Source organism: Ceratotherium simum, chromosome 2 (assembly GCF_057802395.1).
Source record: "Ceratotherium simum simum isolate JZ-2026a chromosome 2, ASM5780239v1, whole genome shotgun sequence".
In the NCBI taxonomy this organism is placed as follows: domain Eukaryota; kingdom Metazoa; phylum Chordata; class Mammalia; order Perissodactyla; family Rhinocerotidae; genus Ceratotherium; species Ceratotherium simum.
Genome location: NC_141901.1, coordinates 50,166,233 through 50,180,788, shown reverse-complemented (window position 1 = coordinate 50,180,788; position 14,556 = coordinate 50,166,233). Strand labels below are relative to the sequence as shown.

The 14,556-nt window shown below is 38.1% G+C and overlaps 1 protein-coding gene across 1 annotated transcript in view; it reads right to left on the bottom strand.

The window, feature by feature from the left end:
• Positions 1 to 14,556, bottom strand: part of SPAG17 (sperm associated antigen 17) — a 193,891-nt gene that overhangs the window by 26,294 nt on the left and 153,041 nt on the right. Inside the window, exons 30-40 of the mRNA XM_004420602.3 lie at positions 14,111 to 14,255; positions 12,084 to 12,238; positions 10,773 to 10,961; positions 8,892 to 9,037; positions 8,392 to 8,522; positions 6,472 to 6,599; positions 4,455 to 4,637; positions 3,379 to 3,492; positions 2,799 to 2,844; positions 751 to 850; positions 516 to 563 (exon numbers count right to left, since the gene is read on the bottom strand). Of these exons, the coding sequence (XP_004420659.2) occupies positions 516 to 563; positions 751 to 850; positions 2,799 to 2,844; positions 3,379 to 3,492; positions 4,455 to 4,637; positions 6,472 to 6,599; positions 8,392 to 8,522; positions 8,892 to 9,037; positions 10,773 to 10,961; positions 12,084 to 12,238; positions 14,111 to 14,255 (1,385 nt within the window). The remainder of the gene's footprint in view (positions 1 to 515; positions 564 to 750; positions 851 to 2,798; positions 2,845 to 3,378; positions 3,493 to 4,454; positions 4,638 to 6,471; positions 6,600 to 8,391; positions 8,523 to 8,891; positions 9,038 to 10,772; positions 10,962 to 12,083; positions 12,239 to 14,110; positions 14,256 to 14,556) is intronic.

Sequence of the window (14,556 nt, the reverse complement as noted above, 5' to 3'; positions counted from 1 at the left end):
CCTGGGAGTCATTCTGGAGAGGAGCCATGCAAATGTGTACAACAGTACCATATGTGCTACTATATACTCAATAAATATATCTGGCTTCCTTTCTTTATGTCAAGAGAGCTGGGGTTGGAATCCTCTGCTAGGATTGAAAGAAAACCAAAGCACATAACGCTTAGAGCACATTCTTCATGTGAATTATAAAAATCCTTGAATGTTTATGACTATCCTCTGCATTAAGTTCTAGAATATTTGTTAGTATATTAGCATTACCAAAGCACAGAGAGTACCTGAGAACTTTTTTGCTTATAAGAGGGAGAGAATCTACTTGATGGTCAAATGGGCTTCCTTAAGACATAATGACCTCATCACACAAAAGCTGAATGACCACATGGCAGAAATGTAGAAGAGGTTCAATAATAGCAGGGACCCTGGATGGTAGGACCTTTCAATCTATCCCACTCTAAAAATCTATGATTCCCAAAACTGGGCCTTTTCACATGCGTGTGTATTCTTCAGGATAGAATTACCTCTTTTTATCTAACTTTTCTTTCCAGCGCTTTCCTTCTGCTGTGTGCCTGTGCAAAAGGAAAGTATGATGAAAAAGTGCAATGCTCTCAGCTTGCAAACAATACAAGAAAAACCACCACTGTATGATAATTTCTTAACATTGACGTTGTCACCCGTAGTTATGACACCCGCATCTCTCCATTTCAATTATTGCATGCTTGATACTAATTGGAACATGTTATTGGATCAGCTTACCACCATCTCTTTTCCAAGAAATCTGTACCAAATGTTTCTGGTGGACGTTCTGGAGCAATAGCCAAAGATTGCTTGAATAAATCGATTAAGTGGGCTGCAACTTTAAAAATAAATACATTTAAACTTTTATCCTCATTTCTTTACAGCACAACACACAACCAGTACCCAATTACTCATTTGAGATATTTTCTAAGAGCCTTATATCTAATATATCAAGTGTTTACTAGAATTTCCATGACCAAGCTGTATTATAACAGTAAATCAGACAACTTTCACGAAACATCCTACTAGAAAACACACATCGTATAGTCAAAATGTAAAATGTAGTGACACCTCATTTGTCCCACATCATTAGGGCAATCAGTGTTCTAGCTAACTGAATTTCTTCATATCTGAAGCACCAAAACTTAAAAAAAAATTAACTATTTTATTGAAATTGTTTTCCTAAAAAAATATGAATCTAAGGATCTGAATATAATACAATGATTGTTGGATAATTTCGGCAGTGATTCTCACAGTTTATTCCATAAAACATGGTCTTGGTGGGGTGTTAACAGAAGATTAAAAAATGAGAAAAATTTCCTGTTGCATGTTTATATGAGCTTGAGAAACACTGATTTATACAAGGTTAAATATGTTTTGTTACTGTAGGACTTTTCTGCACCCTTCATTAGTTAATGTGGCTCTCTCAGAAAATAAGGCAATATGCAGAATTATCCAAACTTACTTTATCATAAAACTCATTTTTGGTGGAGCCATTTCATAGACCAGTGTTTAGGAAATACTTTGGGGAACGCTGACTTAGGATCACCACTGTTAGTATGCCAGGGGCAGCTGTAAGCATGCAGGATCCTGCTTGACTCCTGCATCTGTTTGTTTGCTTATATGTTTGAAAAATATGTTTACCTTGTCCTTCACTATTGGGCAACCTGCACATTTACATCTATGGTGACTGTTCCCTCATGCCAGAGGTTACAAATTCAAACGCGACAAGGTAGGGTTACCAGACAAAGTACAGGGCATCCAGTTACATTTGAATTTCAGATAAACGACAAGTAATTTTCTTTTAGTATAACATGGGACAGACTTATACTAAAAAAAAATTACTTGTCGTTTATCTGAAATTCAAATGTAACTGGGCCTTCTCTATTTTTATTTGCTAAATCTGGCAACCCTAATATAAGAGGCTGCCCATAAAACAGTGACAACACGGTGTAAGGACAGGGAGACACTGGGGGTTGTGATGGAGTCTTTTGTTCATGGTCATTCTAAAGGGGCAGCTGCTAATCTTCTTCAGCCAAATGTCACTATATGGTAATGTGACATTTCAAGAAAAGAAAAATTCAGATAAACTAAAACAACAGAAACAACTGTGCAAGTCAACATTGTGGGGGACACACAAAACACATCTGTGGGCTGAATGAAGCCCATGGCTGCCAGTTTCTGACCTTTGTCATATGGCTAAAATAGAAAAGAAAAGAAAAGAAAATCCCAAACCACCAAATTCTCCACTGCTTGTCTACTATGAACTATGAAACCACATAACCAAGTTTGGTGGGGCTGCATATATCCCCAAATAAATATGCTTTGATTGAGGATATCTTCCAAGGTAGACGGCTTGAGCTACATATAGTATAAAACAGTGTAGCAGCTCACAAGTTCTGTGTGCGTGTGCATCTGTGTGTGTGTGTGTCTGTATGTGTGTGCTGAGGGAGAGTGTTGCTTGGTTGTTTCCTTCCTGTATCTTAGCTATGTTCTAAATACAGGTTGAGGTTAACATAAAATGTCAACTTTTAAATCAAATGTCAACTTTTCATTCAACAGATGAAAGTTAAAGATGAATCAGAGGCAATTACAGTTTTTAAGGATCTCACAATTTAGGCAGAAAAAATGTATAAATAAATCATTACAATACATCATGGCCAATATGACAACAGAAATATGTACAGGGTACTTTGCTATCAGGTGAGAGAATGACTGAGAAGTATATTTAAGATTGTTCTTTTGAAATCTGTAAATATTTTGCAGAAAATATTAAGCGTATTTACCTTCAGTAGCATGACTTTTTGTAGTTTCTTCCATTTTAGGAAAAGACTGAAATGAAGATAGAATTCCTTAACGATGATGATTATATTAAATACAAAATTGACTTTGTTTAGAAGCATTCTTTATGTGCTCAAATTGATCTTTTAGGGAAATTACTACAAGATGAATTAGTTTTTTAATGCCAATACAAAATTTATTTGATTTTTCGTAGTCATTCCTTTCACTTAACAAATTTCTGAAAATGGAAATCATTTTAAGTTGTAGAATTCCTTTTTCTTCCTCCTTCCTATTTCATTCATTAATTCATTCACCATTTCAATGAATGTCACTTTCTCTGAAGACCACATAAAGTTCTATTTAAGAGCCTTCAGGATTATTTTTGACTTAGGGAAGAGCCTAAAAAGAATTTGGAAAATTCAACATAGAAGGAATAAGATTTCCACAGAAATAAGAAATTATAAGGAGGGAGCAAATGCTTCATATAAGTGGCAGAAACAACTATTATTTATAACATTTTGTCTTGAAGCATCTAATATTGAAACAATAATAAAAACATTGGGATATAAAACATTTTTTTCCCACCATAACGAGCTTGAGGAGATCTGCAGCGTTGCCTCTCTCCTCCTCAGTTCTGGAATCTTTCACTGTCATTTCTTGTAGCTCATCTTCTTTCTTTAGAATATGGTTTATATAATCCTAAATCAGCAGAATAAAATAAATCAATAAAAACTGAAATAAAGTAGTGAGAGACATCAAAATAGTCAACATCAACTTGAAATATTACAAAAAGATGAAGAATATGTAAGTTCACAATGCTCAACAACCAGTTACTGGTCAAGGAATCTGGAAAGCCCTTTCCTTAAAATGTTAATAAGCAAAGACCTGAAAAGTCCACAAGCAAAGCTTTCAAGGTCACAGGATAATAGAAGTGTATGAGGACTGCAGAGAGGCCGGCTTCTTGTTCTGTGCTCCAGTGTCATCATCAATAAAATGGACAGAGTTGGGTTAGATGATTTCTTGAGTCCTTTCCAGGGATAGTCTTTATGATTCTATCTACGAACATAAGTTGCTTAGTCCATGACTTTGCTTCCAAGAGAAATATACTTTACTGCCTCTGTAAATATTTGATCCATTTCCATAAATAATGGTCCCCTGCTCTATGCCAGGTGCTGGGTATATAACCATAAACAAAACACATATAATCCCTATTCTGATGGAGTTAACAAACTAGACAGCGAGATGTTATAGATATGCTCATACAATTAACTGTATATTTCAAATTCTTAGACCATTTCCCAAAACCAACAATCCTTTTCTTCCATGGACAAGTATCAGATTAATATGCAGTTCTACTTTTTTCCAGAAGTCTCTAGACCAGTTTTCCATATAGTAGAAAGAAGGAGGACTTTATCTAACAATCACATATAAAAGTTACTTATCTTCTTAATGTCTTGGAGGGCCTCAATACTTCCTATACCTTGTGGGAACCATTAAGTATGTTCTACCTGTCAACCTCCTACCCTCTGGAAGATTGACATTCATGTATTGCATTAGATAAATATTGGTAGAATTACATAATTTCAGGTTCCTCAGGAAACCAAGAGGAATGATTGCTCTGTTCCTGATTCTTTTGGGTCAGATTTCCTGGATTCCATTACCTTAAGGGAAATCTGAAGCTTCAGTTTCACCTCATCCTTTATGACCTCATGCTGGATGAACTGGCGTATCTGTAACACTTCTGGGCTCTTGAGTATAGGGGCTGGGGCACTCGCTAGCTGTTTGGGCTCAGTGTTAAAGCTCTTCCAAATCTGAGTGCCAAAGGGAGGTCCTGGAGTTTTTTTCTGTTAACAAAAGAAAGCAAAACAATCACCAAAGAAATCAGAATGTTTTAATATAAGAATTGTTCTTTTTTTTTTTTTTTTTTTTACTGAGTACTTATTATGTAGCTGCTATGCTAGGAACCACTTGTTAGGCAATACAACAGTGGAAAAAAAATGATCCCTGCTCTCGAAAAGTTTTGCAAATATAAGGAAAATTGGGAACAGAACTGGGCAAGCTTTCCTCTTTATATTTGTTACCAAGAATCTGTATATTTTAAAACGCTGTTGCATGATGTCCCACTGGATAGCATTTAGTGGAGGGCTAAGCAATGCTGTGCCACGGTAATGCAGTAGCAGCAGCCTTGTTTACGCCAAATGCATGTGACTATTCCTTAAAACACACAGGCAGCCTAAGAGACTTGGAATTAAGCAGTCTTTAACTTTCTGGTTCCATATGCATTTTGACCTAGAGAGATTCTTTGGGAGAGAAATCATCCCATAGATCTGGGTGGTCTTTGAGCTCACTCTAGATTAAGCATGCCTCCAGATCTTCCCAGGATCTCTTGGGCAGAAATATCTGCCTTAGAGTAGACTCACATCTCTACATTATCCTTGTAATTGATTTTCAGGAGTGGTGTGCTTTGATGCCTTATGTCCTGAAGTGTGTCTGATGTGCTGCATTTTCAATTGTTATTCAGTGTCCAAGGCCTGGTCAATGATAACCACTTGGGGCCTTGCCTGGGCTGAGCCACTTCTACCGGGCATAGAGGGTCAGAGCATAGGAGTTTCAGAGGAAGAGAATGAAATTCCTTCATTAATCTCAGATGTGGCATATTATTTGTCATAACACAGTACTTTCAACTTGGATATAGCCTCAGTGAGCCATTTGGTGTGCCCTTTTCATTTTTCAGATAAGGAAGTAGAGGTCCAGTGTGACTAGTCCCAAATCCCACAATAATAATCGATAGAGTCAGGACTAGAATTTAGATAACCTTCACTCATCATGTTGATTATAGTCACCAAATTAAAATACAGGGCTAGGAGGTCTTTGTCATCTGAAGTGTTCATTGTTTGTGCCTCTACTATTACAAGACTGTAGGGAAGCAAAAATCATCATAACTCAAAAACATTATCCTCTTCACTTAACACTAGTATCCCTCTCTGATCATATCATCAATGTCTTCACTGATTTAATAATTTAATGTCTGACAATATGCTGGACATATTATATAACTTGCTTGCAAAATGAAATGGCAAATCTTGAAAGATGAAAGATTTCACAATTCTTGCTCAAGATATTTTCTTTCATTATTTAAAAAAACTTTAGGTGGGGGTTCCTAATCTGACATAATTACAATGTTTACTTTTTAACATTGTAGTTGCAAATCTCTGCGTATAATCCTTCATTATTCATCATATTCATTATAAATCCTTATTCTTATATACTCAGTTTGTGCATTAATAAATTAAGGAAAAAAGAAGAGTGAAAGACCAAAAATTGTGTCTTGAAACTAACAAGTAAGAAATGAGAGAAAGGAATATTTCTGTATCGCATAATATCAGTAATTCCATGGCAGGAGAGGTGTAACATGGGTCACTCAGAGTGGATATTTTCATATTATAGGAAGATGTTCAAGACTGCAATGCAGGGTAAAAGAAAGAGAACTGAGATTAGCTAGTCAGGTGTATTTCTCTAAATCTACAAATGTTAAAATCTTCAAATATAAAACTCCTTGAGCCCATTAACAATTTACATATGAATGAAAATGTGAATATATGGGAGAAGACCTGAGACTCTGGTCCATTGACTGATGGATATGCAAATATACTGACTTTTCAGCAGAAAAATTTATACCTCAACTGAGGGAAATTTCTCCCATGATCTTGACTGGAGATTGGGAGGAACAATTGTATCTAATTCTTTCTTCATTAGCCATGGTGATGCTTCATGACAAGGGCGAAGGACAGTGATGCTCAGGGCACCTAGTTCAAAGGGAGTTATCAGAGGATCATTTCTCCATCAAAAATATTCTGAGAAATTCAGTAAGTATTCACTAAATTCAACAAACATTTTTTGATAAGTGAGACACAGTGATTATGCTTAAGGACATTACAATCTAACAAGAAAAGTGAGGCTTTTAGTCACTGTAACACCTGGAGACTGAATTTAGGTCACCTGAAATTATTAACCAACAACTCTCTGTCCTTCAACAACCACATGCAAGTCCTGTCAGTTCTACCACTAAGCATTTCTTGAGTTCATCTACTTCCTCCCTCTCCACTGCCCTCCCTGAGATCATTTGCCTCAGAGACATCCTGTTCTGGACTACAGAAACAACTACCTTTTTTACACATATCTGCTCTGTGGATGAACCTCCCCCAGCCGTCAGGGTGCCTGAGTATGTTCATCCGTGATTTCAACTCTTCTTTGACTTCCCATTGCTCACAGGATAAAACTGAAGACAACATTTTCTCACCCCTGACTCAACTAGCACCATTTTCCTTTCTGTGCTTAGGCTGCATTGGCCTTTTTTCCCATTCTACAATGCTTTATGCTTCCTGCTTTGTGTTCTCCTTTCCAAGAGAGCTTTCCCTCCTAGTTCAATTAACTCCTACTTATCCACTAACTCTTGGCTCCAGGGTCTTCAGGGAAGCCTTCCAGACTACATCAGGTTCCTCTGTTAGATGCTCTCATAGAGCCATATTCCTTTCCTTCATAGACCTTATCTCAATTTATAATCATAAATTGTGTGACTATAGAATTAATGCCTATCTCTCTCATTAAACTCTAAGCTCTATAAAAGCAGGGTCCATGTTGTCTTAGCTCACCATTGTATTCCTAACAACACCTAGCCAGTATTTGGCACATGGTGGGTTATCAAGTAGATGCTAGTTAAATGATTGGCTAACAAAGCAATTTGAGATGAATTCTTATTCTCCTGTAGTTCCACATATGCACTGCACAAGCAGTCAGAGTGCCTCCCTCTCCATATTCACAGATAAAGAGCAAGGTTTAGTATAGCACATCATGCACATGTGCACTGATACACTAAAAGATATAAGTGCACAGAAATGCAGGCATATTCATAAAGGAGCACAAAATATATCCCACCAACCAGAGAAAAGATAAAAAAGAAACACACACATGAACCTAGACATATTGGTTTGGTACACAGATAACATGCAAGTTTATATCTATGTTTAAATACACATAATTCACACAGTGTTGGTTCTGATTTAATACAATATGTGCCTCTAACCTTTAGTCACACACTGATTTCTTTGAAATTGATGAAAATAATATAAATGACCAATGATCATGGCATAGAACTTATACTATATTTCAGGTTGGCTTTCTAACTCACACATCAAATGTACTTTCTTTTCTTATTATATTAAATTCATGAAGGCAACACCTTCAAAATGACAAAAAATAAATTTACAAGAGATATCTTACTTTTCTTTGTTTTTTCCTACCAAGATGAAATGAACACATAAATAGGAACCTAGGTACATACCTAATGTACCTAAACATAGATACAAATCTGCTTATAGGTAGAAGAGGAACTAACACACAGTTTACATAGGTTGATGCTCAGATAAAGTTTGGTATGAACATAAATAACTGTACACGTAGGTTGACATGGCCAAGGGGAAAGTAGAGCTGAAAAGTGAGCAAATGGAAAAAAGAAGAGATGGCACTGGGGTGCACTGGATAGGAGGATGAGAGTTGGTGAAGGGATACAGTGAGTGTCAGATAGTCTGGGTTCTCTACCCGGCTGTTCTTGTACTGGTTCCTGAAGAACTACAGTGGTTGATTCTCCATATGCCAAGGATAGGTATTCTTCTATGTCACTGTCTCGAAGAAGTTCTATTCCTGACCCATCGGCATAGATAACAAAAAACCTATTTGAAGAAATAAAAATCTAATCACTTCGAGTATTCAGTTACAATGCTCCTTGAACTTGGAATTAAAAGTAAAAGTCATGATGGGGCTGGCCCGGTGGCGCAAGCAGTTGGGTGAGCGTGCTCCTCTTCGGTGGCCCAGGGTTTGCAGGTTCAGATCCCGGGCGTGCACGCACACACTGCTTGTCAAGCCACGCTCTGGCGGCATCCCATATAAAGTAGAGGAGGATGGGCACGGATGTTAGCTCAGGGTCAATCTTCCTCAGCAAAAACAGGAGGATTGGCAACGGATGTTAACTCAGGGCTGATCTTCCTCACATACACACACACAAAAAAGTAAAAGTCATGGTATTATTTTCATCATTTTACCTGGGGACATGTTCACCATAGATTTGCAGATGATTTTTATGAAGGTGAATAGATGATAAAGTATCATAGCCTTCAGTTTTTGAATTTAGATCATCTTCCAAGCTGTTTTCAGGTAGCAGAGTTGATGTGCTACCATCAGCCATGACCTAAGGGACAAAGTATATTAGCAACTAAACGAAAAAAAATGCCATAGAGCTTACATTTCTGCTGATCCCTTTTGAGAAAGCAGGTGATCTTTTGGTATATTCAGAAAATCGGGGATATTTATTTGTAAAGTATTGTTCACTAAGTATAGATTGCTTTAATAAAAGTGAAAATCTAGTAGCACGTCTCCACTCACAAATCAAACTTAGACTATGAAGACAAACTGGAAGGCAAATACAGAATACATTCCTTCCTCAGAATACATTCAGAGGAAGGTGACTAGGGTGGCACGGGACTCAAAAACCTTATCTTCTGAGGATTAGTTCAAGGAACTGGGAATTTAAACACGGAGGAATGGCTACTCATGTCATAGTTATCTTGAAATATTAAAAGAGTGATAGTATGGAAGAGGTTTATATTCTGTGATTCCATGAATAGACTACATACAGAAACAGATTTTAGCACTAATGTGAGAAGAAATGTTTTAGCCATTGCTACTCTCTAGATGTGGCATGAGTCTCTCCAGGAAGGAGTGTGGTTTGGGTTGAAAGACTGCTGAAGGGGATGCCCAAAAAGAGCATCAATGTCTAGAAGAATGCTTGGCTTGGATGACCCATGTGTTCCACCCTAGAGGGTTTGGGGCTTTAAATTTCAATGTCAATTCAATGTAAATTGAAATTTGTTAGCAGCATGAACTCATGCTGTGAAGAGTCTCATTTACCTAGCACTGAAAAAGTGAGCTGGATCGGGGCTCGTCTGCATATCAAAACGAAGTTGGATACTCAAAACAAAGTATGGTTCCAAATCTAAAAAATAATTTCACCACCAGCTAGCTGATACATGAAATTCCACTGTTGAGTGAGGAGTGAAAAAAAAGATAAGTTCCTAGAGAAGAGATTGGCAAACATTTTTTGTCAAGGGCCAGATAATAAATATTTTAGGGTTTGTAGGCCATACAGTTTCTGTTGCAAGTACTCAGTTCTGCCATTATATGCAAAAGCAGCCATATACGATATATAAACAAAGACCATAGCTGTGTTCCAATAAAACTTCATAATGGCACTGAAAGTTGAACTTCCTATAATTTTTATGTGTCATGAAATATTCTTCTCCTTTTGATTTTTTCCAACCATTTAAAAACGTAAAAACCATTTCCAGCTCATGGGCCTATATGAACAAGTGACCATGGCTTGCCAATGCCTGGTCTAGAGGTAAGAGGATAGTTGTATTATCGAGGGACAGAGAAACAGAAGATAGAGCCCTACCATAGAATAGCTAAGCACCTCTCCGGGCTTCCCAACTCCCCATCTTCAACCCTACGAGAACCCTCACTAATTGATACTTCTCACCATGGATTCTCTGCCTTGTCAAACAGACTTGCCTGCTGCGCCATGTATTTGCTCTTACTTTAACCTGGATACAGGCCCTTCTTATATCATTCCTTTCTGTTGGCATTATTTTTAGATGTTTAGTAATGTTTCTTCCCTTCTGTTCTGACTATTTATTTGGTTTTAACATTTCTACCATCCAAATGGTTGGGCTTGGGCTATCCCCTTTGGAAGTACACTTAAGAATCAAAGATATTGACATTCCTTACTGCTTGCCCCAAATATTGGCAGTCAGTGGGTAACTAATCCCAAGGCAGCTAAGATAAAAAGCTGAGTAGAAGCTCTCTAGTGTGAAATACCTCAAAAGCAGAGCCACAGCCCCTCTCTTCACACTAATGATGCACTTTACCTGAAAGGTGTTTCCCTCAGGATCCAGGACCTCACAGATAATCTCTGATGTGTGCTTCATGATGTACCTGCTAGTTCGCAGCTGCTCACGTTTTTGGAAAGGATGGTATATATCACTGCTTGATTCATGGCAATATATAGCTGAACAGTCCCTATCAATATGAAGACAGCCTGTGTTTGGAGGTAACACCTGAAAGGGTAACAGAAAGAGAGGAATTAAAAAAAATTTCCTGTTCAATTTTGAGGGATTTAGAAAGTCATTTTAAGGGAAAAATTATCCATAGATCTCAGCCACAAACTGTGTTTCCAGGAAGAAAACACGACCCAAGAGAGGACTTAAAGTTTGGGAAGGACTACTTGATAGGGAGGCAAACAATAATTAGGATGTAATTTCTCCTGTGTCCTCATATTTTATCTACTGATTTTAATGTCTCCTCCAAGTAATTACCACGTGCCTTCTTATTTTAGATATTTAATATAAAATAAAAATATATTTTAAATGAAGGAAACACACTTGGCCCCATTCAAAATGTTTGGAATCCTTTATGTTCTTGGGCAAGAAGCATCTTCAAGAGGGTCAAAAGCTGTGGAGGTGGGAAGGACGAGAGAGTGAGAATGAGGGTAGAGTGGCAGGAGGTGAGGCTGGTCTGGTGAGCACAAGCCAGATCACCTGAATGCTTCTAACACCCACAGTGCCTACTGCCTACCACACAGAGGATCCCCAACAGATACACTCTGCTTTATAATCTTGATCAGAAAATACCAAAGCATTGTAAAACAAGCAGGACAATGTTTTTCTGGAATGGATTGTAAAAAGAAGGTGAATAAATAAAAAGAGATTGAGAAATGGGTGAGATTGACTGAGGGTGTTCTTTTTTTTTTTTTTTGTGAGGAAGATCAGCCCTGAGCTAACATCCATGCTAATCCTCCTCTTTTTGCTGAGGAAGACTGGCCCTGAGCTAACATCTGTTGCCAATCCTCCTCCTTTTTTTTTCCCCCCAAAGCCCCAGTAGGTAGTTGTATGTCATAGCTGCACATCCTTCTAGTTGCTGTATGTGGGACGCGGCCTCAGCATGGCCGGAGAAGCGGTGCGTCGGTGCGCGCCCGGGATCCATACCGGAGCCGCCAGTAGCGGAGCGCGCGCACTTAACCGCTAAGCCACGGGGCCGGCCCTGAGGGTGTTCTAAGATCAGATGAGACAAGAGAGCAACAGCCGTCCACATGGCAGGAATGTTCCCTGCCCCAGAGAGGTGGGTTTTCTTAGTCAAATGGACACTCATCTTTGGCACTCCTCGTTTCCCCCCAGACCTACCTGGTATGTTCCCTGTGGCTTTGCAATAATAGACGTCCCATCCCCAAAGGTGGCACAGCAGCTACTGTCCTCGCAGTTGGTGATGACAGTGGCATAGTGTGAGCTTTCTATCTGCATGCACTTCACCTGCCTGGTGACAGTCCGAGGACCCTCGGCTGCAAGCAGAGACAAGGTAAGCCGATCTGACAGGACGCACACACTGGGAACTGCGCCTGCCTGCTGGTTTGCTCCTGTCTCCTGGCTGCCTGGACCAGGAGTCGAGGCTGAGTGCTGACAACTCACTCCACAGAGCTGGAGTGTGGTCTACTCTCCCTGTCAATGCAGAGTAATCTTCCAGAATAACTCTTCTTAATTTAGTGTGCTGTTTTTTCTCACTACTTTTTTTATTTTGAGAAATTGAAATCATCCAGAAAGCATAAAATATAATTTAACTGCTCATATACTCACCAATTTACACTTGTTAATATTTTGCCATATTTGCTTCCACATTTTTCATATGTATATAGGAGAAAAATAGATAAGTCGAGGTTCACTTTTCTCCTTATCTCTGAGTTTATTCACTTCTCTAGCAATCCATTTTTATAATTTTATATAAATATGTGTATTAAAAAATGTCTAATATTTTGTGTGCTTTAAATTTGCATAAGTTGTGTATTACTCCATGTATCATTCTTTTTAACTTAACATTGTTCTGAGCTCTTTAGCCATCTTGATATATATGTGTGTGTATATATGCATATGTGTGTGTACTTCATTCCTTTTAACTGCTGTACAGGCATACATTGTTTTATTGTGCTTTGCTTTATTGCACTTCACAGATAATGTGTTTTTTATAAGACTCACCACCAGCAAAAAGATTATGCCTTGCTGAAGGCTCAGATGATGGTTAGCATATTTTAGCAATAAAGTATATTTTAATTAAGGTATGTACATTGTTTTTTTAGACATAATGCTATTGCACACTTAATAGACTACAGTATAGTGAAACATAACATTTATATTCACTGGGAAACCAAAAAATTTGTGTGACTCACTTTATTGCGCTATTTGCTTTATTGCCGTAATCTGGAACCAAACCCACAATATCTCTGAGGTGTAGTATTCCTTTGTAGGAATATACCACATTTTATTTTTCTATTCTGCTGTTTCTGCTGTTGATGGACATTTATGTTTTCCCAATATTTTAATATTATACTCAGTGTTGCAAGTAGCACCTGTGCACCTGTTTCCTTGTGCAAATGTGTAAGAGTGTCTTTCTATAAATACCCAGAAGTAAGTAGTGCCTCACATGAAATGCGCATTTCAATTTACTAGATATTGTTAAATTGCTCTCCCGGTGGCTTTTTAAATTTTCATTCTAACTAGTAGGGTATGAAGGTTCCCCTTTTTCCACTCACTTGGCAATTCATTTGCACCTAATTTGACAATGAAGCATTTAATGCATCAAACTCTGGAATTAAAGAAAAGGTAGTCAGGGAGTGATTTTTCTTTAAAAATCTTGTTTAAATTTAGGTTAGGAAGGGTGGTAGGCTTTTAGATTCTTTGAACAGGTTCCAGTTAATTAGCAGCTGCAGCTTGCTTTTCTCGCACACCACCTTTCTGACGATGCGAGGCATGCTCCGAATTATGAATTGAAGGAAGACCTCTCTGAGGTCACCTTTTTATGCAAATAAGATTCCTTAAGGATCAAAGGAAACAGGTTTGAGAGCTAACATCCAGGACAGTTGAGTCATGATCATTAACTTTTAGTTGCCGCCAATCCAGACGGTAGGTTTTTAGTGATGAAAATGGAAAAGGCACTATTACTATCCATCAGCCAACTAGAGCTGTTATTACTCCCATGTATGTGGAGGATAAAGATCCTAATAAAAGGGCCTCATAGGCCCTGCTTTGCTCTGCACAAGTGTTCTCTGGTTGAGTGAGTCATTAAAAAATTATTTTTCTTACGTATGTTCAAAAATAAGTGAGGTTTCTACTTATTTTAAAGACTTAACAATATTGTCACATGTTTGAAAAATAAAACTTACTTGTTCCTTGATCATCTGGAGGAATAATATGATCTTCATAAACTTGATAAAACGTTGTGATTCTGGTACCATCAGCATGATCCACGATCCGAGTACCATCCTTCTTTTCAACAATGACCACTTTGTCCTCTCGAGTTGTCATAACCTGAACATACAAAGGCAGAGCACGGTCATTTGGTCATAAGGGGCGTTTATTTTTATGCCCCATTGAATACCATTAACACCCTGGTTATTTACTTCTAAATGAAAGATTTACTCCTCTACTTGATCTATCTAACCTTTACAACAATCCAGGGAGGCAGACAATGACATCCCCATTTTATAGAGGAGGAACTTTGCACTTAGAGAAGTTCAGGAACTTGCTCGTCACTCAGCAAGTGCCAGGGCTGGCATTGGACTAAGGCTGTCTGACTTCAAAACTGATGCTCCTTCCATCGTCGCATATT